The sequence below is a fragment of the Centroberyx gerrardi genome, chromosome 4 (genome assembly GCF_048128805.1).
Source record: "Centroberyx gerrardi isolate f3 chromosome 4, fCenGer3.hap1.cur.20231027, whole genome shotgun sequence".
Taxonomy (NCBI): domain Eukaryota; kingdom Metazoa; phylum Chordata; class Actinopteri; order Beryciformes; family Berycidae; genus Centroberyx; species Centroberyx gerrardi.
The window spans coordinates 17,703,583-17,731,353 of record NC_136000.1 but is presented as its reverse complement, the minus strand read 5'-3'; the positions used below and the strand labels follow the sequence as shown (position 1 = coordinate 17,731,353).

The following is a 27,771-nucleotide window of genomic DNA, read 5'->3' as shown; positions in this document are numbered from 1 at the left end:
TTCCATTTGGCCATTTTGCCTCAGGGAGAGCCAGAATCTGGGGGTGGGAGGTGGAAAGCTTGCCCTCAATAAATAAAAACACATATTCAATCATACGCCAAAGTCACAGGTGAGGATTGTAATCATTTTTTCAGCCTTCCGCTTTAGTGTTTCCATTCTTTGTCAGAAGCATCTCCTGTGCTGTGTACTTTGTTCATAAATCTTTAAACTCAGTGTTTCTGGGGAAAGTAAGACAGTCTCAAATGAAAAACAAAAAACAGGGAACACAGCGCTGCATACTTTATGTGTGCGTGCACACATTGCGTCTTTGTGTACATTTGTGTGTGTCCCATTTGTGCATGCATAATGTAGCCTACAGGTGTAAGTGCTTGAGAGAGAGATTGGAATGAGAGAGAGAGGTGAGGCGTTTCAGAACAGTATTAGAGGAGCTGTAATTGAATATATGAGAAACCGAGAGAGAGAGGGAACATGCAGAGTCCTCCAGCTTCTCACACTGCTCTCTACATGATGACTCATGATGGAGGACATGATGGCAGCTGTCTCCCTGCCTCTCCAAAGGACCACGGGAAATCAAATGACCAAGGTCCAGCTTGTCTGAACATGTGAGTGTCATACTGTCCACATCGCTTCAGCATCAGTGTGATTGATCTTATGTTTTCCGAGGTTTGTTTCTTTTTTTTATAGGAAAACATGCTGTGATCAGATTGTGACTGATGTGGCTCTCTCACTGCCCTTGTAATTGTGAACCGTGCAGTTCTGACTATTTCAATCCAGGAGGGAAATTATGATAATCCCCCACTCATCTCTAGAAGTTGACATGCGTACAAATCTCTAAACCTCTGTTCTGTAAACACACGTGGACACACTGAGAGAGGATATAATATCCATACAAACAGAGGATCTAAGAGTCCCTGAGAGGGATTTCCTCAGATATTCGCCAGATTCCCCCTGTAATCCTCTGGGATTACCATTCTATACGCAGGCCCTAACCTCTGAACTTAAAACATTATAAGCTCTTACACCCCGTCACTAATGCCACAGTTAAACCTATCAGTTCATCCTATAGAAGAAGGACCACCCCGGTAAACCTTATATCATGTCCACTCTGCCCACTGTTCTCCACAGCTCAGACACACTCAGAGGATTTAGAGGGATACCATCCAGATTTATCAAGTAGGCCTCCCAACCCCGGCCCAATAAAACACACAAGCCAGACCTGGCAACCCATGTGTTTTATCGTTAAACACTAGTTACGTTTAACAATCTGAATAGTCTCCAACATGGCAACCGATATCTGGGAAAGTGTAAATATCTGGCAGTCCTTTCTGATATGAAATAGAAACATCATCAATAATCTATCATAAATATTTTTGCATGTCATGCAGCAGTAATAGATGTTTCCCCTTGTAAGCTTGCTGCAAAAGCCAAAAGAGAAACAGCAGCCTGTTCCAAATGAATCTAACGCTGTGCCTCAAAGTAGAGTATTACAGATTAGTCCTTTGGGATGAGTGTATTGTACGTGCGTGAGTGTGTGCATTTGTGCGTGCACACGTCCATAATTAATCAAGCGAGTGAGTGGCCATCCTGTGGGGTAGCGTGCCATATTCTCACATTACCAGAGAAATTAGATTCTGGCATGACTAAGAAGCTTATGGCCCTCACTAACTAAGTGACATGGACATGAGGCATGGGGCGGAGGGGGGAGTTTTAAATGTTTTACATGCACGAAGATCGAAAATCACCAAGGGACTCGTCAAACACGTTCGTATCGACATTTTTCATTCTATGAAATTTTTATCATAATCTATGATTTATGGAACAAGTGAGTTGGAGAACTGAGTGGGAAATTGTATGTTTCCCATCATTGGCCTGTTGATTAACACACACCTATGGGTTTTTCTAAAGTTCAGATACCAAAAAGCCTTGGCCCTCTTTCTTTTTCTCACACACACACACACACACACACACACAAGCACACACACGCACACGCACACACACACACACACACACAGGGTATTTGATAAACCTGGGAATGGAGCAGTGGAAATGTTTTCCAGACGAACTATGCAAATAAGACCTCGTCCCCAGGGAGACACTGTAAACGGTTTCAACCACCAACAGAATCTACAGAGGGGTGTTTGTGTGTGTGTGTGTGTGTGTGTGTGTGTGTGTGTGTGTCTATGTCTATGTGTGTGTCTGTGCGCCTATGCGGGGATATCAAACACAAACATGCCTCCAGCTAGTTGTAAACAAATTAGAAAATTACAACAAATAAACAAAGCACTGGAAAGATTTGAAACGGAGACTGTCGTCCATTCTGGTGCTCTGCCCCTCCCACCGAGGAAACAACACCAAACCTCTCACGGTTGGTTCTGGGAAAAGATTTTCTCACATAAAAATCCTGATTTTGGCAAGGAGAACAGAGACGGCCGCCAGAGAGGGATAGTGATCGGAATTCTCCAGTAGGAGTCACAAGTTCAACTTCACCCCCTGTCCAATAATTCCTTGGCTGGAAAACGGGGAATATGGAAAGAAAGGCTGGGAATTAGCGAGGAGAGGCAGACTTCCCATTCTGGATCTTTGCCTGCCTGTCATGAGTCTGTTATCAACAGCAGTGTCGGTGGGATATGAGAACAAATGGATGATAAATTGAACATGAGAGTCGGAGCGACTTTACAAACTTAACTGGGTACAGTCGTGTCCTGATTCAGGGGAGCTTCTGGCAATCACACACCATTCTTCATCCAAGAAATCCGCTGGCTTCAAAATACCATGATTTGACTGAGTGCCCGCAGCTTATCAAACCACATATAAAAGCAGAAACAGAACAGACAAAAACGCACCCACACATAGACAGAGGGAGGACTGTGTGTTATTTTAGGGTTGTGCTGCACCTCTGGTTCCTATCATAAAGGAATGGGACACATCCCTGGGAGAGGAGTATGATCAATGACAGAGCTGTTCTCACAGGAAACAAGACCAGATGAGCTCAGTGGAAGTAAATTGACGAGGGTTTCAATCCCAAAGATACACCAGTGATGGGGTTAGAGCCTATAGCCTGACACAGTGGTGAGTTATATTAAATCCTGGTTCCTGGTATGATGGATGTGACATTATTCTTGCATGGTTCTTAACTATGTGTAGAAACAATGAACACACCTAGGCTGAGTCCTGTTTCACAACAATTTTACATGTCAGGTCACATACTTAAGTATGAAATGATGGCTTGTGGCAAGTCTGCGACACCATTACAGGCAAATAAATAATTCATGCAATATATGGAGGGTCTGACCACCTGTGTATGCTATATCCTTTACCCCCCCCCCCCCCCCCCCCCCCCCCTTCCTCAGGATGTCCTGCCTTTGGGGGGGAGGCAGTGGTGGAGAAAAGGAAGAAGAGAAAAGAGAACTAATAAGGTGTCTGCAAGAGAAACAAGAGCTAAACATGTCTCTCACAACCATGCACCCCCAGAATACACACACACAAACACACACGCACACACACACACACACACACAACTGAAATCAAGGCAATGGAAAGCAGCGCAAGAAATGACAAACAATTACCAAGAGACACTGCGAAAACACGGCACAGCAGAACATCGCCCTTAGACGCCCGTCGGTGCTAACCCTATTTAAAGGGCCGCGCCCCCAGAGAAAATGTGTGACTGGAGGCTGTTGAGTTGACATTACTCAGCCTGATGTGGGAATGTGTGAACACAGCGGTGCGTTCTCCCACGAGAGATTTCAAGTAAGGATTTCACACATATTACAACCTGCCGGTTAACGCCGCGGCTCGCACACGCAGGGTGCAACACGAGTGGTCTTCATGCAACATGCAAAGCACATTAAGTGCAGAATTATCACCCCAACATATGTGTCACACACACGCGAGTGCAGCAGCAATATCTGGGCCAGAGTCTTGATTGAGTATCTAGGGCTGCTGGCGATGTGTGTCTACCCCAGTGAATGTTGACAAGGGAGTAGAGACAAATAAATAAAAAATGACAGAGGAATTTAAATGAAAAAGGAAAAATAGAATGAGAATGTGAGAGAGGAAAGAGAGAAAGAGGGGGGAAAGCAGGCTAAGGTCAGAGCATAGGAGTGGGAATGTGTTTTCGGGAAAAACCTACTGGCTCAAGACATGAAAATGAAGGAGGAGAAGTAAGTACAGTATAAAAAAACAGGTCTGGGCTGTAGGTTTTAGACCATATTCTTCAGTCCCTCTCTCTGTCAGTCTCTGTCAGTCTCTCTCTCTCTCTCTCTCTCTCTCTCTCCTCTCTCCATTGTCTGGTTGCCAGTTGTGTGAGACTGGGTATCTCATTAACAGTAATAGAGGAAGCGGGGCAGAGAGGCAGTGCAGTGAGCGAGGGATATCCCCATCCTGCAGCCTGACACACTGACCCCTCCTTCCCTGCTTTTGCAACTCCCTCCACTATTAACCGCTCCACCTTGGACCGTACCACTCCTTCAGCCCAGGGGGAAATATTGTTTTGAGCTCATCAAGGACTCTGGCAGAGAATGTTGGCTCGGGGAAGTGTTCTAAGACCCCCGTTTGAAAGGTGTTAGGGTGGCCTCTGCCAGAAGTCTGTGTGTGTTTCGGAGTTAGGAGGGGGTGTTAACGAGGGGTGCGTCTTAGGGAGGCCTGTTATGTTATTTCAGTTTCCTCCGATTGTGTTCCCCTCCCTCAGGGTCACAAGGCTACGCTTAAACTTAGGACTCACACACAAAAGGAGACATAAAGATAAAAGTCACAATAACAATCCAGCTAATTCCTCTCATGAGAATAAAAGGGAGGATTAGAGCAAAAAGACAGGAAAAGGCAAATGGTGTGTGTCTGTGTTTATGTTTGTGCGTATGTGTGTGCATGTATATGAGTTAGTCTTTACTGTATAGCTACTTGTTGCTATACAGTGTGTCTCCTGTGCTTTTTGCCATTTAGAAACTGGCTCAGTCTGTGCGCTCTCTCTGAGCTCGTTGGGTTTGGCCTGGTGGTGCCAGCTGCATACACACAGGCAGGTGAGACGCGTCAGGAATACTAATGGCTCACTGAAAGCCCTGAGTGCAGATTCAGACATGGCGAAGCGAATACTGATCAACCATTTTGCTGAATCACAGCTAGACAAACACAAAGCACAACACAAAAAGACACACAAATACATGAAACAAAGCCCAGTTGGACAGCATTAAAACCTGTGAAATTGTTTCTTTTTTTTTAACTCAAGCTGACACTGATAGTGAAACAAACACTACCAGGGAGATATATGTGTAAGGGAATAAATGCATGGTGGCCGGGGAGCCTATAAAACACTGTGTCTATGTGTGTTTGTGTGTGCAAGCTTCCCCTTTCAGACAACCATAGAAACACTTAGGACCATGGTTACCAGCTCCATAATGACAATCCTAGCAACGCAACTTCCTGCAAAGTTCCCTGAATCCTGAGTACATGGGGTTTTGTGCCACCTGCCCCCTTAAAAAAACAACACAAAACTCACACACAGGAGCAGCAACATTAAGCAAAGCAGCTTTGTCATTGCATTAGATGAACTTGGGTGGGCAACACTTTCATACATCATAGTAACAAGAGCTCATACTCATGCCCATAAATACACAAATACAGGCTATGGCTTTGCACATGAGCAATGTGGCATAAAACTATGTCAGATTTTGTGCCCCATTTCACTACCAGGAATACCACCAACAACAACTAACCCAGTTCTGTCCTCCAGTCTTAATGAAACAAATCAGTCATGTTTAACCCTGCCCCAGGACTCTGGCCCTGGTCCACAGCCTGGAGCACACACCTGGCCCGCAATACATCAGCTGTTGACTCCATACCTCCCTCATTCTGTCCCAAGCCGTGATGCAACTGTGGGTTAATTCCTTCATACCAATGTCCTGAATCAGACATCATGCCTCATAGAGGAGCACGGCATGCAGATAGACATTCATTGTTTGCCAGTTTAACCTTTACCAGAGCAAGGTGTTGTGCCATTGATGAATTAAGCACTGAGTCTGGTTAAGTAATGCAACGTTTGTAATGCATTTCTTTTGTTTTTGTGTGTATGCGAGGCGCAGCCTACCTGGTAGAGCGGTCGTGAAACACACCTGTGTGTGTGTATGAGGTGCAGGGGAGCGGGGAGGTTCCTGGCCTGCACACGGAGGCGCCGGAGGGCCGAGGAGGTGAGAGTCCACAGCAGACCCTGCCGAGTGAAGACCGCCTCCTCTAGGCCTAACAACACTGCCTCCATCACTGCACTGACTACCAGGACTCACAGCAACACACAAGTGTACCTCCAGAGGTAAGTCTATATGAGTTGATATCAGCGGTACTTCCACAGATATCACGTTCACAAACCTACAGAAAGTTATTTGCTCAGGTGAAAAGGTAAAAATCCCAGTAATGAGAAGACATACGCCTCTATTGTCCTCTGTTGTCCTCTTGATACCACTTAGCTCCAGCAGATAATTGGCTTGTCCCCAGAGGTGAGCCAAAGAGAAACAGGTGAACCATGCAGCTTTCTCCTCCTCTTCCTCCTCTTCATGCCCCCCTGCCTCTGTCCCTCTCTCTGTCCTCCTGGTCTCTCCTGGGACTCAGCGGTCTGATGCCTCCTCAAGGTCAAAGCCTGCTAGTCCTTGTGTCCCAGTCCCACACAGCGAGAGTGCTCCCTGCTGACTCTCTCTCTCTCTCCCCTCTCCTCCCTTCCTCTCTCTTTTCTTCTCACTGAAGGAATGCACTCTCTGTCCGGAGGTCCGAGCGCCACAAACACAAACATTCCCACTAAAGGAAATGCAGCCCGCTCTCTTAGTCTCCCTCTCTGGTTGTTGTTTTTAAAGCGATATGCGCTCTCCGAGTGCTGCAGCTGACATGGAGAGCAACCAGACAAGTGCCGGGGAGAGGAATAGATAACAGCACCCTCTCTCTCTCTTTTGGAGGAGAGAGGGATGTGCTTACAGGCTCCACACCTTCTCACACACCTACTGGTCAGCCTGGACACCCTATCTGCCTGCTTGTCATTCTGAACCCAAGAAGACTACACACACACACACAAACACACAAACACACACACACACACACACACACACGCATGCACAAATCAGCACAGTCACTGAAGTTAAAGATGCTGACATTCAGTCTCCAAAGAGATGATAAGGGTGTTTTTCCCTGTCTACCAGAACTAGGATTCCAGCCAGTAAGATTTTAAAAGGGGGACAATTTTCCCCTGAGCCAGTATTTCCCAGGACGGAGTATCCTGAGCTGACCCATCTACAGTAAGTCTGGAAGAACTTCACGAGTCCTAGACCGGTCTGCCACCCTCTGCCAACTATACTAACACATTATCCCTGCATAGAATACACACAGGATGTAAATATGATTGACTATATATCTATTAAACACAATCGTTTGGCTGAGATAACAATCCACAATGAAGCTTATCTTACATTAGCTTACATCCACCCATTTGCAACAATGGCCACATGGAGGCAACAAAACCCCCACATACAAGCTGTGCCAAGCTCACAGTCCCTGAGCTTATACCCTTGCCAGTCTGTGATAAACCCTTGGCTTAAGCAACAGCACCACTAGAAAAAGATACAGCTTAAATATCCAGCGTTCTCTGTGTTATGTGTGCTATGAATGTTAAAAACAATGCTGAAATAGAACAAAATCAGAGAGATAGAATATATTTTTTCAGAATCATTTTATCAGACTTCCCCTGACTCCTCCAGGTCACCCAGGATTTCTTATGTGTCAGTATAACATTGTCAAAAACACAGGTAAAAAAAAAAGCTTGGCATGCCCTATGGTTTCATACAGCTGAATTGATTCATTTTTTCCACTTTCCTCAGCAATTCAACAGAAAGCCTTAATCAATAGGGAATTCAATAACTCTGTGCTGTACAGTAAGTCTCTGCCTCCCTACCAAACCCATCTGTTCTGTGGGCAGATTGAACGGCCTTCCTTAGCCCACACTGATTCATGGAGGGGTTGATCGATGCAAGAGGGTCACCCCTGTACTGCTGAGTCGGTGCATGTGTGTGTGTGTATGTGTGTGTGTGTGTGTGTGTGTGTGCAAAGAAATTGCTGGATGACGCTCATACCATTTGTTTGGTAATGAAAGTCAACATGAACACGAGTAAATTACTGCCATAGCATAAATCATCTGTTGTACTGTAGATCGTAAATATATATATAAAAAAAAAGAACGATTTTTTGGCTTTGCCACAATAGGAAATTACTACTTCGGGCGTAGGTGGTGGCTTGGGAGTGGAAGTACTTAAAAAATCTCTCTCTCTCTCTCTCTCTCTCTCTCTCTTGTTTTTTTTTTCTCTCTCTATTTTTCATTCCGTCTTACTCTCTGTTTTGCACAGATGGCTAATTGAACGGGCTGCCAGAGGTTCACTGCTAAAACCAGCACACAAAATCCTAATTCCCACCCGAAAAACATTTACCAGATCATTTGGGCAATAAGCGTGCATCTCTTTAATTTGACTTAATTTCAACAGCCATATGGTCCAAGATCCCTCGTCCCAAAGCCCATCCCTCTATCTCAGGGCCTCACGTCGCCCTCTTTGCCTCACGGCATCTTGAGAAACCCGTGAGGAATGTGTAGCGTTCCCGTAGTGTGAATTTTCCACTGAGCGAACCGGTGGTTGGCTGGAGCTGGGAGCGACGAGGGCCAGAGAAGTTCACCTCTCAGAGACTGTAATTTAGGGGCGGGTGTAAATATTTGTTGTGGCTGGGAGGAGGTTGGGCTGCCAGGAGGTTAGGTATGACAGGGTGATGTTTCCCATGGTTCCATGTGTGTATAGTCCTGCTGAATCATGGGAAAGGTCGCGCGGGCCTCATGATGTAAACACTCAGCACCAGAGTGTGAGCCGGCCGGCCATTACCATAGCGACAGGACGGAGAGGAGAAGACACGGTTTGGGATATTACAAATAGTCTTCTGATGGACACATGGAATGGACAGGCAAATAGTGAGATAAACGGTCTGTTTTTCCATTCACACACACACACACACACACATATTCATGGCAATAAACAAACCTCAAACCTACACACACTACCCACACACTCAGTGGCCAGCATGCGGTCCTGGAGCCATCCCAGTCCCATATAAATCAGACAGGGACAGGAACCAGGAAATCCAGATGTAAACTCTTTCTCACTCTATCGTTCTCTCCTCTATCTCCTACTCTCATTATTCTCTTCCATCCTCAGAACTGACTCTCTCTCTCTCTCTCTCTCGCTCTCTCTCATCTCTCCCACACATCTCTCTCTCTATCTCTCAATCCTCCTCTGCTCTCTGATCTTCTCTCAGGCATATTACACTAGAGTTCAGAGAGAGAGAGATTGAGAGAGAGAGCAGTGGAGGGAAATGGGTCACAGACACTATAAATTCACAAGAGCATACTCGGTTCAGGCACGCTGGCACACAAATTCACGGTATGTACAAGAGAGTACAAAGTGTACATGACACACAGGCAACGTTAGACATGTACTACATTCTCTTAAACCAATTTCTCTATTCCTAAGATTATTAGTGCCGATAACTGGCTTGAGGAGGCGTAGCTGGCTTTCTGTGGGTGTTTAAAAGCACACAACTGGGTGCTTATTGTCGACACACACACACACACACAGCCACTGTCACTGTGACAGAGATTATAAGTGACATACGTATATAGACCGGGTCTGAAATTCGATTCCAATCAATCTAGTTTAATGTGATTGTATTAGAGGTGCGGGGAGGAAAATCAATAAAATAATGTAACGTGGCTAGAGAGAGGCAGCCAGGGACCTTCTACATGTGTGTGTGTGTGTGTGAGAGCATGTATGTCTCTACCATAAGCGTACTTTCTTTATTCACGTGTGTGCTTGGAATAGTTAATATGAAAATGCTGTTTGCTGTGTATGTGCGTGCATGTGATGGATGCCCCATGACACAAACCTTTGAAGTATCAGAACTCCTTACTCTCTAAAGTATAGAGGTTGACCTACTTCATATGTTATATGCTGTAACATGCTACACACACACACACACACACACGGATGCTCACTCACCAAAAAACACACATACACACATGCACACGCACGAACACACACACTCAAGCTAATCATTCTCTCCACTTTGCCTTGCAGATAAATATTAATGAGGATTACTGTGCTACTGCAGTACACCCACGGGAGAACAGGAGACTAGAACAGCATCACTCTCTTTCTCTCTCTGTGTCTCTCTCTCTCTCTCTCTCTCGCTAACCCTTTCCCGCTCTCTCTCTCTTTGTCACTCACACACACACACACACACACACACACACACTACTGGTAAATGTCTTATACAATGTCCAGTGTCTTCATGGAAGTCTTCACCTTTTAGTTTCTACAACATATCCCCTTTCTTTCACTCTCTCACTGTCTTGTCTAACTCTCTCTCTCTCTGTCATTGCAGCGTTCACACACACACACACACACACACACACACACACACACACACACACACACGCTATGAATACACCCCTTCATATGAGTGAGTCACAGTGTCTCGGTTCTCATTGAGTCGTGTTATCTCTGTCTAACAAAGGGCACAGATTGTGCTGGGATATTTAAGGCACATTTAGGGGTCTCCACATCCTGTTTTGGGGGTTGGTGGAATGTAGCCGACCCCTTCCCATCACCCCACACTCATCTTCCTCCCCTCTCTCTCTCTCTCTCTCTCTCTCTGTGTGTGTGTGTGTGTATGCGATTACATGATTCCATGGAGTCATGTCTGAGAATAGAAATGTAGATCTAATTAAGAATCCCTTCTAAGCACAAAGGCAGGGGAAGATGGGAACAAAACACACACATGTACACACACACACACACACACACACACACACACACACACACACACACACACACACACACACTAGGGATGTTTTGGCAGAGGACAGAGCTGTCCACTCTCACCATAGTTACCCTGCTCACAAACTGCATGTCTCCATGGAGAACAGCCAGTCAGCAACACATTATCAGGAGCTCACTGCCTTCAGCCTTCACTCACAGTCGGTAGGCGATCATCTCTTCATTGTTTGATCGCTCTGCACACAAATTTACTCTGAACTCGTATGCAGCTGCGCCGGGTGTCTAGGTCTGCGGGTTGATTTTGGACGAGGAAGAAAAGGAAAAAAAAAATCATAACAGAGAGTGATGAAAGAGAAGGGGTGGAGAGGAGAGTTGGGGGAGAGTGAAGGGTGGGAGTCTGCCCCCCCCTCCACCACCCCATCCGCTCAAAAAACATTCTTCCTTCTGAGCTGCCTTGGGGAGAGAGGGGGGGTCCCCTTTCATCCCAAACTGGGTGTGGTGCAAGAGGGGCCTTGAGAAGCCTAGCTCCAGTTATTCCCACTTCTCTCTCCTTTCCCTTTTTCTTTGTCTCTTGAACTGGACTGACTAACCGCGGTTCTCTCATCTAAAGTCCTCGGGGCAGGAGGAGATCCCTGGGAATCAATAGATTGTAGCAAGGCAGAAGAGAGCTGTACACCAAACATCGCTCTGAACTGCTATTTGGCAACAGTAGGTCAATAACCTTTCATGAAAAAAAACACCTAGCAACTTCATTTGGATAGGTTGCTTCTTTAGTTTCCACTTCAAATATGCATATGCATGCTATCCTATTTGAAAGCTGTTTAAATGAATCATGACTCTAATGTCTAGACAATTAGATCAGTGTAATGAAAACAGGGCAGAGTATCAACCTGACCCGCAGAATGCCAGAGTCCAGCGCTGACCTTCTCTGTGATTGGTGCAGACAAGATGTTTAAAGGTAATGAGCATCGATTAGTATTCCTGCCTCAGCCTCAGCCTGGCTGCTGCGAACAGACGGGCCTGGTGGTAAGTTACAGTCATGCTATTGTCTGTTTGCATTCCTTTTCTCATCATGAATGCGTGTGTGTGTGTGAACTACTCCTTCCCCGACAGTGATCCCCCCCCCCCCCCCCCCCCTTACCCTCGGCCCCCTGCTGTGCCCCTGACAACAACATGTTTCCTTGGAGAGCGATTCAACCGCCTAAAAATTGAAATGTTTTCCTCCTGTTTCGAAATCCCCCCCCCCACGTCTCGCTCTTTCTCGCGCTCTCTCTTCCCTTTGTTTGTTGTTGTTTTTGTTGTTAATTTCACAGAAAAGGGCTGAGCAGCTTATCGCGATAGCGGCATAACAAAGGCGGAGGGTAATCCTAATTCAACCCACTCACTGAGGTAATCTAAACAGAAAACATCCCCTATTAGAGGCTGTCTTGAACTGTCAACACCAACTGTGCTGTGAACCCTGGATATTTATCTATCATAATATACTTTAAACAGACAATGTTGTGCTAGCACTATCTCTACAAGCCCTTCTATCCCATTTTATCCGCTGTGAGCCGTAGTATTAGTTCTCAGAATTTCAGCTTCTTCCATTCACCATCACTTTCTCGAAACTGTCATGATGATGACATGTTGTAGCAAAAGCTACAGCATGTCAATGCAAAAGAGCGGTATGCTCTGCATGGTTGAAATATGTAAGGAGCCAGGAGAGAGAGAGAGAGAGAGAGAGAGAGAGAGAGAGAGAGAGAGGGAGAGAGAAACATGACAACTCCAGGAATGAAGACAGGACTCTTGGGCCATGAGAGCTGGAGGAGAAAATGAGGTATAGAAAAGTAAGTGATTCAGAGAGAAACACGGAGAAATCAAGTTTGCCTCCTCCTCCATTGTTCCGTGGTTAACGAGGCGTGTTTTGTTCAGATGTGTCATAGCTGTTGACCGTGAACAAAGATGGCTATGTTCTCCCTGTAGATCTCACTCAATTAACTGGGATAGAAACCCACATCCATCAGAAACTACTGACTCAGACGTGAGACGATTCATCTGCGTTAAGACAAGTGACAGCGGACAGATGAGAAGATGGTCCATCTCTTCCACCCTGCAATCTGGAAGGTGAAAAGCAATCTGGAGGATCCACCCTAACAATATGTTTCCAACTAGTTACCAAGAGATAATGGATCTGGAGGAAACTATTAAGGCAAGCAACCTCTCCATGTTTAAGGCTTTAGCATACGAAAAACTAGGCTTCAAGCGTGCAGTATGCTTTTAACTGGTTCTAAGCTTGCAGCAATAAATGTTTCCTATACAACATTCCACTCTGCTCGATAAGCTGCAGATAGATACAGATTTAGTCAATATCTGTACAGCCCCATGACTGCAGTTGCATAAGACTGACACTGGACAGTAACGCGGAGTTATCTACCATGACAAGTCGGAGCAGGACAAAGTTGCAGCTGTGCAGAGAAGTGAAAGTATTTTAATGCCTCAGTAAGGACACATGAAGGTAATGTCATAACCCAACAGACAGGAGGCTTTCACTGAGGCTTTGTTCACCTGCCATCACTGAAAAGAAGAATCATTCAGCGCGTCCGGTGAAAGTCTCTTTTAAAAACATTTTTGTCGATTTACTGAACACTTACTCGTCTCCGCCCATGTGGGTTTGGAGACGAAAAAATATTTTGAATACCACTCAAACAGATGCATTCACTACCTTACATGGCAAGCACATGCACATTCATCCATTCTGTCATATTCCGCCACGTGATGATGAACTGCGGTGCCGAGCCGATGTGAGCGTATGTAAATCAAACGAAATCCCCCTTCAGTCTGTCTGCACACAGCTGGCTGCAGAGGAACGGGAGTCTGAGAAAGAGAATGCAATCAGGGGAGAGAGACCACCCTCCGTTTCTGTTTGAGACAATCTGCATTTCTCCATTAATGAAGGTGATTTGTCTGTGAGTGTGTCTGAGTGTGTGTGTGAGTGTGTGTGTGTGTGTGCGGGCGTACGTGCACCAGCTTCAGCCAATCAAGCAGTTGAGAGCAGCATGATAATAGCAATTCCCTTTCTCAAAACGACAGTGAATATTCAATTTCCCTCAATACGACCAATCAAACACTATTATCGCAGCCTGGTTTAGTCCAGCACAGACTCAGATTACAGATTATCAGACTCCATTCACTCCGGTTTTGTAGAGACTTTCCTGGTTACTGTGCCACTAACCTGCTGAGGTAACAAAGAATCATTGAAACCCATTTTGATTGTATTTGAAGACTCATTGTAAAACACTTGGCGATTGTATAGGTAATCCAAACCTTTTAGTGAAATATAATAACGGGATCTTTTTTATTATATTATTATAATAAGGTCAGTCAGTTAGTATAAGAGGGTAGGGTCACACCCCCTGGAGCTGGTAGGGATTCAGTATCTTGCTCAAGGACACTTCAGCAGGGTAGATGCTTGTTGACACAGGCGTTTGAACCTATAATCTGAAAGTACACAACCTCTACTCTCTTTAATAATGAATACACAACACCTCACCTTAAGTCTTGAAAAAATCAGTACACATCGGAAATCCTAACTTATTGTCTGAGGCTTCAGTTCCCCTCAGGTCTCTTTCCTTCAATGTCACTTTGACTATAACAGCAATCTTTTTCAGTGGTAAAGTGCCTAGGGAGCCAGGTTGTGTTTTATGTTTTCCTATGTTGGGTGATGTGAAGGTTATAGCTTGGAGTTTTATGTGTGTTGAGGTAGGTTAGGAATATATAAGACGTTTCCTCTTCTAGTGTATCATCTGGCCTTATTAGAGTGAAAGATGTTTTCATTCAATCAAGTCACACTGTAATTTGCGCTAGCGTGCACATGTGTACAGTGTGTGTGTGTGTGTGTGTGTGTGTGTGTATATGAATGTATCCCCCGTGTACGCACTCAATCAAAGGGAGAAACAGAAAGAGACTGGCAGTTCTCAGAACAGCTTGTGGCATGTTAATGGAACTACACTAAAGTCACATTACGTCTATTGGGAACACAGATTTCAAAAGAGAGATGAAATTGAATTCAATATGATCCTATATGCACTTTGTGATATTGAGAAAGCTTAAGAATATTAGTTTGAAAGGGCTGTAAGCTCAGCTCGCTCATCACCTGCACACACACTCTACTTTAGTCTGACTCATTTAATGCTAGTGCGTTTTCAACATGAAAGAGAACTAACCCTCATCACAGCATGAATGGAATGGGATGTCACACAAGCACACACAAGCACACACACGCACACATACACACACACACAGCTGCACACCTGTGTAACACACACGCAGCTTGCTCGTGGTGTAAACAACTTTGCTGGAGAGCGAAAGAGGTGAATCACTTGGCAGGTCACAGCCTGTCGATATAAATGACATAAATGTTAACCTTGCAACACACATTCCATGGTCTAAGCTGGGGACTATTATCTGCAGCCCCAGCCCAATACCTCAAACTTCAAAAACACACACACACACACACACACACAGTAGCACTGATGCCTGACAGCCAAACTCATTTCCATTGTGTCAAAGACTAGACAGGACAGGATACAGCACTTTAAATCAAGCTGGAGGCAAGGCTGTGCGCACGGTTTTGCTTGATAAAAAGGAAGATAACTTATGTCTAAGTCAGTCCAATTCCCTTGACAGCGCCAGCCAAACAAGCTGCACTCAAAGACAGCTCTCCCACCGTGAGACTTCCCTGTAACCTTGAAAACGGAGGACGGCGGCGGAATACATTAGCAGTGACAGAGACAGACTGAGACAGAGCGGTCGAGGGGTTGACAGACTCAGATTGACAGAAAGAGAGACAGAGAGAGGTATTGTCCACTATAGAGATTAAAAGCTTTGCTCTTGCCTTGCCTTTTCCACCAACTTGAATCTAATACTGTCCCCCGGATTAGCCAAGGACCTTTTTAAATCCCACTTACACACAACAGCACAGCAAGACACGGTCAGAGAGGGAGGACAGAGAGGAGAGGAAGAGGGGAGGGGATAGACTGAGTCCAAGTCAGAGACAGAGAAATAGAGGGAAGGTGAAAGCTTGTGGGTCTTACCCTCTCTCCACTGTTCCTGCGTAGAGTCCCCACCGGCAGCTTAAGCATCAGCCGGCGGGTTCTACCGGGCGTCACGGCTCCCTGGACCACCATCGTACGCTCCAGGGTGTGTGTGTCCGTGGGCGTGTGAGCGCGTGTGAGTGTGTGCATGTGCGAGGTGGGTGTCCTTGCCGTCCCGTCCAGCGTGGTGGCGGTTCTGACACACAAGCTGTGTGTGTACCCGTGGAAAGAAGTGTGTATGTACGGGTGTACAGTCCCGGACCCGTCCTCTCCTCTCTCTCTCTCTCTCTCTCTCCCTCTCTCTCTCCCTGTCTCACACTGCAGAGTGTGTGCCTCTCTCTGCCTGTCTTTCCCTGTGTGTTAAAACACTGCCCATTCTGCTCAGCTTAGCTACGCTCCACTCTGCCGCTCACGAGGTGAATGAGTGTGTGAGTCGGAGTGTGAGTGTGTGTGAGGGAGAGGGAGAGGGAGCGCGCTTTGTTTCTCCTCTCTCTTCCCCTCTCCTTCTCTGGCTCTGGCTGCCGGCTTTCTCTGCGTTACTCACTCTCCCTCTGCTCTTCTTCCCTCTTCCTCTCTCTCTCTCTCTGTCTCTTTCTCTCTCTCTCTCTCTCTCTCTCTCTGTACCCCTCCCTCTCTCCCTCCCTCCCTCCCTCCCTTCCTTCAGTTGGGGGCTTAACCAGGTCACTGGATTAATGTGACGTTACGGCTGTTATTAGCATACGCACTCTGTCACGTGATCCCATAATAATTGTGTGTGAGCATATATACCCCCACCACACACACACACACCCACACACCCACCCACACACACACACACACATCCCCAACCCTTACAGGGGATCACGTGGGGAACCTCAAAAGGAATATGGGATGTTTTGCCATCTGGAAGGGAGATTATCTTTGAAATCCCACATCCAGCTTTCTCTCCCTGCACTGTCTGGACCGGGACACAAAGAGGGAACACACACACTCACACACACACACACACATGCACACACACACACTTGCACTCACGCACGCATAAACCCACGCACACACAGATGCACACATGGACCACACTAACACTGGATTCATCTTGTGTACAATATAAGTATGGAAATTGGCTTGAATTTTGCCATCCAAAGGGACTCCTTTCTTCCACCGAGCTTCGACATGGAGGACTCTAACTCCAAGGCTCCAGACCTTGCAGAGATCTTTCATCACGACAGACAACCGGCCAGCCACTGACAGCCTTGGTGGACAGCAGCCCATACAGCTGAGTCAGTTCTCTGTGTCCACTATGGTGGTCTTTACATGGCCATTAAAGCTATTGGACTAGTGAGTTACAGCTGCACCTAGTGACTTACTGTCATATTCTCATCATCACTCACCGCTGAGCTCTTCTGCACTGCTTCTGCACATCAATATTGAATTGTCAGCTGATTAACTAAAGTGGATCAACACACACATGCACACACACACACATGCACACATAGACAGATGTATGTACATATGCATGCACACATGTACTGTAAGTTCACACATACGCATACAACAGCGAGCATCTGTTTATAGGTACCTATGGTTAGCCCATAGCCTTGGGTTGTAACCAATAAGCTTTAGCTTGGTTAGGCCATTGTGGTTTTGAGGTGTGGATTTGATGCTGGGTCAATGGGTATAATAAAACCAGATTAAAACCACCAGTCCAAATGAGCAGCCAAGCAAACCCTCCATATCATTTCTATAAGTAAGGTTTCCAGACAGCTTTAGCGATATGATACTATATGTGTCACTGACACACACAAACACACACACACACGCACAAACACAGACACACACACATTGTGTTAAAGCTGCGCAGCAAGCATACAGGAGAAAATCATCTGCAGTGGTAATCCCCACTAAGCATTATTTATTCAATACCCTGGCCCACATCAGTGTGTGAGTGTGTGTGTGAGTGTGGCCTACATGAGAAATATCAGAGGGCTATTTATAAACTCAGTGTCTACGGCCCCTGAGTGCAGGCATCCAGGTCCTGGAGATGACATGCTGGAGGAATGAAAACTAAAAGACAAGATTCATCTCTCTCTCTTCACTGCTACCGGTGCTGCGTGTGATGTGTGTGTGTGTGTGATTTTAATTCAGATCTGGGTGACAGCGATTAACTGCCACTGCTGATTTGGGAGACACATCCTCACTGTCTTCCCAGGGATCTCATATGACGCTTTGGCAGGAAGATGACACGACAATCCCTAATTGAACAGTTTAAGTGTGGCTTGTGTGTCTGTTTGTTCTGCTCCAAAGCTCCCATTTTTCCTTTAAGATTTTTAAAATTCCAATTGCCCAAATCCATTGAGGTGATGAGCCCACTTTTCTTACTCATCTTGACAGGAGGAAAAAAACAAACAAACACGTTACTATTCTTGATGCCTCAGGCAAGATGCACGATGACCTATTTCAGTCAACAAGCGCATAAAAAACAAAGGCATATGGGATTTGCAGTTGGTAACAAAACTGCATATATATGGAATCAAAATGCAAAAATCAGGCATTAAGCCATGTTAGTTCTGATATGCTTTCTCTATCATACTCCATCAATTCACACAGTTCACACTGCCTGTCCTCACCATGAACTAACATACAATATACAAAGGGAGAAAGGAGAGAGAGAGATGGAGAGAGAGAGAGACAGACAGAGAGAGAGAGAGAGAGGAAGAGAAGATCACAATTTCCTAATGAGGGATACTAATAAAGGAGGTGCAAACAAAGCGCCTGGATTGTCTGGGTTTAATGTCTAGTGTATGAGTGTGTTTGTGTGTGAGTGTGAGAGAGAGAGAGAGCCTATTCTTTGTTCATGGTTGTAATAATGAGAAAAGTAACAGTGCTTCTCAATTGTAGAGTCCTGGTATTGTTACGCTGTAATTTACCCTGATAACCCAGCCAGTCTCTGCCCACGGCTGTCTGACTCATCCCTATGGTCCTGCTCCTGAGTGTGTTTGTGTGTGTGTGTGTGTGTGTGTGGGTGCGTGTGTTTATGGGAATACCCTCTAGCAGGGCTCTCTCCCCATTCTAGGCAGGGCGGGGGTTGGATGTTTATGTTTCAAGGCTCCACAAATTACAAAGGGTTGAGTTACAGCACCATAAGCACAAAAAACAGACAAGTCATATAGTTCAACAACACCGCGTTCACACTGTAATTCAATGCAGTTCTCACTCTGTGTGTGTCTCTGTGTGTGTGCGTGTGTGTGTGCGTGTGCATGTGTTGTCTTTCTCTATCTCACAATTCAGTTATTGAACGGTGTGTTTGGGCCCAGTAGCGCCCAGCACTATGAGAAGAGATGAGCAGAAAGGGGGGGGGGCCTCCCACCCTGCATCAGGCCAGAACTAATCATAATGACTTCTCCACAGGGGAGCATCCACTCCCATTATCATCCCCTCTGCGCTATGTGTGAGGGAAGAAGGCATGGAAAACAGTTTAGCATGCTCAGAAAGGTAACAGATAGCCTGTGAAATATTTAGGAAATTGGGACATTTATGTGACTCATTGTGAAAACTGGGACGTATTTGTATTTCTCAGAGATTTGCTGGAACACAGGGACAGGTTGTCCTGCTCAAACCATGTCATCCACCGCAACATCTGCTCACCCTAGTTTGAGGTGAGTGTGTGTGTGTGTGCATAATTCTACCTGTGTGTCCTTCTGTTTGATTCACATTTCAGCCATGCGCACTAACAGAATGTAAAAAGAGAGAAATTTAACAATCTCCTCCGTCGTGGAATGCATCCTGTTTATAACCTTGACACGATAAGGAGACCTTGTCTTGGAAAACCCGTTATTATCTCTGTCTGACTCAATGTAGTCTACATCCAGTCTCATAGCCTGCCATTGTACATTCCTCCATGCCTAAATGGAATTAGAATATATCATTCCAATGGGCCAATCAGCAGTCTATTATGAGCGCGGCAGCCGACTTGAATGGGACGCTAGATGTGCAATTTGCCCCAGTGAATAGCAGGCGAAGCTGCTGAATAATTCACCCAAGCCTACTGGAAAGCCTTTCTGTGCGCCGGGCCAGTTGGCATCAGAATCTGGAGCACGAATATGATGGAAATTGAACACTGAATGATAATGGCCTATTCGTTTATGGACATGTCCATAAAGATTGGATTGAGTTTATGAAAATTGTCTTTTCTCTATTTTTATGGGGGAAACTGCAACCAGTCTGAGGTCTAATGAGGTTTTAAAAAAAATGAGACACATATGAATGCTAAATCTGGTCATATTATTCAAATTTGATTCTTACTATTGGGAAAATAGTTTCCACAGAACTTTGGTTCATAATATAAATCAACTTGCTGGCTTCACCATGACATAGGAATCAATCTATTGGTCATCTTTAAAAAAAAAAAAATATATATATATCAACAAGACAAGCAGAGGAAAGCAGCAGGGTTCTGAGGAGACTTGCTGGAACTCTAGCCTAATACTGATCAATGCCATGAACAGATTAATCTAGACCGGTCCAGTGACCTGAACTGTTCGGTGGAGAGAGAGAGAGAGAGAGAGAGAGAGAGAGAGAGAGAGAGAGAGAGAGAGAGAGAGAGAGAGAGGAGCAGGTCAGCCTGCTTTTATTGAACAGTTTTGTCGCTGGGCAGAGAGCACATCCATTACATAACACAATGACCACACACATCCACCCAGTCAATAGCCTGCCATCTGAATCAACAGATCCGCAGTAGGGGACTTTTCTCAAAAGAGAATAGATCACACACACACACGCACGCACACACACATATACACACATAATGCAGTAATACAATTGCCAGTCTGCGGAGAGTGCAAGCCCTTGGTATCAGCACGTCACAGTGTTTGTGCTCCTGGCAGACTCAGTGCTCTCAGAGACCACAGGCCCTTTGTGGCAGACCAGCTCTCCCACAGATATGAACCAGTGCTTTATGGCTGCTGGAAAGAGAGGAGACGGCGCTGAAAAGACCAGAGCCGAGCCAGAGAGTACAGCTGTGATGGAAACAAGAGATCCCATCCAGCCGAGGTCCTCCTCTGTCTCTGAGCGTGACTGAGGAGAGGAGGGGGGTGTGTGGGGGGTGGGGGGGATGGAGGAGAGAACAAGGGATCTGGGAGGAAGAAGAGTGAGAGAAGGGATGTATGACTCTGCCTCCGGGTCTGCATCACAGAAGAGATGAGGATGAGCGTGTGTGTGTATGGGGGTGGTGGGATTCATGGGGTGCGAGAGGAGGAGATTCAATTAAACTACACAAGGATGGGATGCATTTTTAATCACGGCACTTCATTTCCTGACGTGACTGTCAGCCTTTGTGCAAGACTGTGAGGCGTCCTATCGCTGAGGAGCTGCTGTCTCCCTCTGTCCTCTCTGTCCTCTCTGTCCTCTCTGTCCTCTCTGTCCTCCCTGTCCCTGGACCAGCAACAATACGCAGGAGCTTTGGCAGGAGCTGATACGACGCGACAAAACAGAGATTTTAAGGTGGCCAGAAAAAACAATACCAATCAGCAGACAGAGAGATCATGTCTGTTTTATTCAGGTCAATGGGTCTTGTCGCTGTGCTTTGTTGCTATGTACGTTGCTATGTGAACGAGCTCGCTGTGGCAGTCGGCACAGGACAGATGTCATGGAAATCAGGCAACAGAGCATTCTCATATCCCCTCAATGATACCAATGATCGCTATTTTCAATCTAAATTGAATAGAAGCTTTTTTTTCTTCTACAGGACATTCAGCCCGTTTTTGGTGTCTGTTATATCCAACATTTAATTGCCTTTGTGACAATGTCAAGTGCAGGATTTCTTAATGTATTTCTATCAAATTCTGACAAATAAACCACCTTTTTATCTGCATTTGAGTGTGGGCCTTCTCTTTTTTTGATATGTGACTACACTAGGTCAACGCACCACCCGCAAGACAGAAGAAAAGTAAGTGTGCAGGGTTTGCTCCTATTGTATTTCTATAAAATACAAGCCAGGATAGCCACTCCTTCATAAGAACATCAATAGATTCTCTTATTAGATTTCTACATTTCAAGCCAGTAGTTATGCCTTTGTAACCATCCCATTCATATGTGCAGTGATGTGTTTTACATCTGTGATAGAGCTCGGAGGAAACAAAACTGTTGACCTGAAAGTCTGCTTTTCCTCCAGATAGCAAATGAATCCACTTCTCTGGGCGAGCTTTCTCCGAGCACTCAGGGCCGCAAAACAGTGACCTCGTTTTCTCGTAGTAAAGGATGAAGTAAAGGAAGTTGTTTCTCTTGGATCCTCTCAGCTTTCCTGAATCATTCATACGCGCTGCTGTGATAATGAATATAGCCGTGCACTAATAGTCTCCAGCCAATGAACGGCATGGATAGGACTCTGGAGATGTAACATCCTTCTCTACTGGAGGGTGGAGAAGCACTGTCATTACTTTAACGACCCTTGATATTGCTCTAATGATCCCTGTCTCCGTCCCCAGCTGAGTTAACACTCAAACTGCACACACAAAAATGTTAAACGCTTACATGTACGCTGGCACCCGCTTAGATTCTCTGATCACATACTTTACACCGAGTAAGAAAGCGTGCTTGATGTTCAGTGTACGTTTTGCTGCTAGGCAGATATCTTGGAACATACTGACAAAATGTTTTCAGTGGTATAAGTTGCTGGGGTGCCTCACACATCTCTACTGCTGGTAAGCCTTCCCATAAAAACAAGGTAAATCAAGTGTTTCTAAACAAACTGGAGTACATTTAATTCTCCCTGCCTTTATTTGATGGTTCAGTGAAATAGGCCTCTTCTTAGCTTGTGTGTGCATGTCTTTGTATTCATGTTTGTGTGTGTGTGTGTGTGTGTGTGTGTAAGCATGCAAGTACGCACTTAACACCAGATGCACGCGCTGTAAGCATGTGGGCTTGAAAGTGCGGCGGGTGAAGGCGATTTGAATATTTCTAATTTAAGTATGCAAAGTGGCCAGATAACCCTCTGTATTCCAGCCTCCTCCAGCAATTAGAGAAATAAATAAATAAGCAGTCTAATTAGGACTCTGGGAGGAAATATAGAGGAAGGAAACATTTTCCATCGCACATGTAGCGCATGAATAATACAGACCCAATCCAAATCCTGCTCCGGCCATAAACAGTCATCTTTATCGCTCGGGTCATAAATCATGTATTGGATATATGGAAATGGCAAAATCTCCAAAATTGGTTGATGGATTCAAGCTTCAAATCTCCAAATATATCAGTGGCATCAGCGCCCCGCTGCACTGAAATGGGTGCTGATGCATGTTGAGGCAGATAGTGTTCATTGGGAGCACACTACATCTCAGGAAAGGACAGATTACTCTTCCCTCCAACAGATGCCTGTGCCTGTAAACAATGTTAAAGGGAAACAGCAGCTTAACGACCAAACTCATTACAGCAGCCGGCAGATCAAAGCAGCCAGGGATTCTGATGTCGTATTTACATTGTGTGTGTGTGTGTGTGTGTTTGTGTGTGTGTGTGTGAGAGAGAGAGCGAGAGTTTGTATCTACATGTGTGCGTGTGTGTGCACGTGTGTGCGCGCTCTGCAATGTAGAGCAGTTTATCATTTCCCCAGCCCTGATGCTTTGTAAACCACAGGGGCCTGAGTAATCTACCTCTAGCCAAGCGTCACGGGCAACAGAAACCTGACTATCACATTCATCAGATTTTCCCTCTCTTTCCCGCTCCTCTTTCATCCCTCGTTTCCTCATTCTCAATCCTCGCTTCCGAGCTTACTCGGGGATTTCATCCGTTCATCATCAAAAGATTTACGGCTATCTTCTGACGAATACAAAGGTCGCATAAGGAAGTCCTGAACCTAGATTTGATGTTTTTGGAGTTTGTTTGATGAAAGCTCCGTGCATGCTGGGTAACCTTGCCTACGACCAGATTTAACGAACCCTTTGTTGAGTCACGTATGGCCATGCAGGACGGGTTAGATTCCTATTTCCTAGTCAGTCGGCGCCTATTCCCTAAATCAGCCTGTGCAGAGTGCGTGGAGTTTAATCAGCACGTTCTCGTCGGTGCCGATTAACGAGCGAGCATCTGGAAAGAGACATGAACATATGTTGGCCTCTGGTCTCCAACCGCAATTATACACTGGAGAGGTCACCCACATGACACACGCAGAGAGAGAGGAGAGAGGGATGGTGAAGAGAGGCGTCTTAAAACTCGTTAGTGAAAGCACTTTATGGTAGATAGGTCAGTAAAAGTAAAAGTTGAGGAGGGGTTGAACAGAAGAAAGGGTGTACAAACTTACAAAGACGTCCATGAGCATGTGCTCCAGGGTCACCTCTAAGTCCTCGAGTCGCGCTGCCAGAGTCATGATTCAGCTGAAAGTCCACCGAAAACAATCTGGATGTTTGGATCTTTTCAATACAACTGAAGGTTCTCACTCACACAAACTTTGCCTGTACAGCTTTTTCCTCTCTCTTTCTCTTTCCAATGTTTGTGAGTTATCATAGGATGCCGAGAGACTACTTAAAAATGTATACACAGAGAGTAATTAAACCATGTCAGGCAAAAAATATCCCAGTTCCCCAGTGGGCCGTGCCATGACAACTCTCCTCTCAGTCTCCATCCAGGATGGCTTCCCAAACAACCGCTGTAGTCCAAATGTGAACTAAAGTTGGCTCCGAATGCCTCGATGGTGGTCAGCGCTCCGAGGGGGTTCCAAATGCAGCGGAGGTCTCCTCCTCGGACCGCCTCTGTCTCCCCTCTGAGTAACTCCTGGCTACTGACGAGGTCTTGTGACGGAACACAGCCTCGCAGCGAGTCCCCTCTTCTGATCTGAGTTATGATCCATGGGAGAGATGAAGACACTGGCAACTCCCTGGCACAGGGAGTGGAGAGGGTGGGTCTCCCTGTTCTAGCTAGGACACACAGAGGAGGAAGAGGGGAGGAGAGGAGGAGGAAGCACAAGGCTGGACTGAAGAGAGGAGACTAATATGTGATTAACTCATTACGTGTCTGTCTCATTTTTTGATATCGTGCTCATGAAGTTGTCTTGAGCAAGATCTCTCCTCCCCCTTTTCCCCCTCTTCTCTCTCTCTCTGTCTCTCTCTCTCTCTTTTTTTTTCTCCCTATGCCCTTTCAGGTCTCTGTCCACAGTGGAAGTCTTTGTGCGGAGGGAGCGCCCGGGGCAGCTGATGCCCAGTTCGGGGTGCTCTTGGCTGGGGTCATCCTCTCTCACACTGGGCCTCTCATCAATGGGCCATTGTGGGCCCTCATTAAGGGCCGGCCCTGGACGCTGAAGCTCCCAGAGACGCACAGGGGGAAACAACAGAGATATGGCCTGGATCTATGACTGGAAGCTTATGTAACAAGGACAGGGAGGAGGGGAGGGGGGGGGGGGGGGGGGAGTAGAGGACAGGGCATGTGGGGTAGAGGGCTGATGGAGAGGGGGCGGGGTGGGAGGGAGGGAGGATGAGGGCACATGGCAGAGGGGTAATGATTCAGGGAAGGAGGAAGTAAAGTAGGAGAAAAGAAGGGAAGCAGGAGGATAAAGGAAGTTGGCGGGAGGCTCAATGGAAGGGGTTGTTTTTGTTTTTCAGACAAACGCAGATGGAATGTACCCCCCATTCTCCTTCAGTCTCTAACCACACTTGGTGACTGAAAGAATGAAACAGAGAGACTGAGTCAGAGAGAGGGAGATAAAGGGGGAAGTGAGTCTATGTGGGCTATACCAAAGAGCAGGATATGACTAGATGACCTGAGGTATGACAAACCACAAACAGGGAGATATGGGTTGGATACAAGACATACGGGTAATTAAGTAAATGATTGACATAAGAATATAAAATTGTCGCTATAGAACCTATAGACCCTGAAAAATCTGACCCACTAACCTGATGGTGATATCTCTTTCCCTTTCTCTTCACCCTTCTTCTGTGCTCTTCTTCTCCTCTCCCCTCACTAAATCCAACTCTTTTTTCTTTTATCTTTTACAGCGCACCTCCAAATCAAACCCTTTTCACTCTACTTCGCTTGTCTCGCATTTCACATTTTCCCTCCCTATTACTTTTCCCTTCTGTCTCCCATCCTCGATCCAATCTTGCCCCATTTCTCCCACTCAGCCCCGCTGCGTCTCGGTGACAACCCTCTCAATCTTATCTCTCCTCCTGTCCTCTCCCTGCCCTCGTCCTGAGCCACACAGACGCAGAGTGACAATGACCTTTGCCCTCTGACCTCTCTGGGGTGTGAGGTCGGCAGGATCAGCCGCTCATCAGTCCTCGCATCTACTGAGGCCAGGAGCGCTGGGGCATGAAACCGAGTCCATTGGCTGCGCGGCCCGGAGTGTGCGCGCTCACACACACACACACACACACACACACACAAACCATCAAGCACACCCATGGGTGTTAAAGACAGAGTGCAGAGATCCATCACTCCTTTGTTACCCTCAGGAGGCATTCCTGTCTTCCTGAAGTCTCTCCTAATGCTCCCTGCTGTGAATATGTAACACCCCACCATTAATAACTCAGAAATACCCCTCTAATACTCATCTGCATGCCTCTCATGCATTATAAATACGCTCCAGCATGGTGGAGATGGACAGTATATGGCCGCTAAGACTTGTGAAGCAGGCGGCATGTAGGGCCTCAATGTAGTGAGGAGTGTAGAGAGCGGCAGGTAGCCCATCTAAACTAGGATTTGTCATTAGTGAAGAGCTTAGCCCCCAGCAGAGAGGAAACACAGCACTACATGTCCTGGTGTGACTCCTTGGCAAGGCCAGGGTTAAAACCCAGATCTGTGTGTGTGTGTGTGTGTGTGTGTGTGTGTAATCCAGGGTGTGTGTAGGTGTGTGTGTGTGTGTGTCTGTGTGTGTGTGTGTGTGTGCATGTGATGGTGAGCCATAGTAGTGGAGAGAACGGCTAGTCCTGAGATTAGAACAGACAATTTAGAGAGAGCTAAATTTCACCTGCATACACACACACACACACACACACACACACACACACACACACACACACACACACACACACGGGCACACATGCATGCACACAGACACATCACACATTTAAATAAAAAAGCGAGTTGGAGCAGCTAAATTGTTGTTTCTGCACACATTTACACATTTATTTACATATGGTTAGAGCTATAGTTCACAAGTGGAATATATTCATAAATGCCAAGGGATTCCCTCTTATCGGATGTATGCGCTGATATGCATACATGAACTATAGCCTATGGGTTTGTTATGCAATCATAAACATAAACGTATAGCACAGTGGTGGGAGGATTGGTCACGGCATTCAGCAAAGAATCACTCAATGAGATAAAAGATTAAAGATGAACTAAACCACACACACACTATGTCTACTACAAATGTGTCTGCTTATATCTTACAGTACCTTAAAATGAAACATGTTGGAGCAGTAGAGTAGAGCAGAGTGTCTAAGATCGAGTCATTTTTTCCAAGTTCATCCAATGCTAGTTTCCTCATGGTGACTGACTACTACTAATTCAGTAGCAGCCGAGACCTCAACAAGCCTCTCCATGATCCTGCTTAGTAAAAAGCTCTGTGAACAGTCTCAGTCTCCAAGTCTTACTGAGAGAGAGAGGAGAGAGAGAGAGAGAGAGAGAGAGAGAGAGAGAGAGAGTGTGTGTGTGTGTGTGTCCACCTGGACGCACTGGCATGGAAAGTGGGGATATGTGTTAATCAAACGGCGGGCAATCTTCCAAACTCTGGTTGAAGATGCACACACACACACACACACACACACACACACACACGCGCACACGCACACACACACACACACACACACACACACACACACACACACACACACACACACACTCAAAAATAGTGTGAACTATTCCAGACGTGGAGATAAAGCCTCTTA

General features: G+C 46.0%; 2 protein-coding genes across 2 annotated transcripts in view; one reads left to right on the top strand and one right to left on the bottom strand.

Annotated features, from left to right (window-relative positions):
- frmd4a (FERM domain containing 4A) overlaps positions 1-16,012 on the bottom strand; it is a 66,187-nt gene extending 50,175 nt beyond the window's left edge. Inside the window, exon 1 of the mRNA XM_078283327.1 lies at positions 15,920-16,012. Coding sequence (XP_078139453.1) covers positions 15,920-16,012 — 93 coding nt within the window. The remainder of the gene's footprint in view (positions 1-15,919) is intronic.
- Positions 1-27,771, top strand: part of LOC139921269 (receptor-interacting serine/threonine-protein kinase 3-like) — a 79,257-nt gene that overhangs the window by 2,882 nt on the left and 48,604 nt on the right. The gene's annotated exons all lie outside the window — the stretch shown is intronic.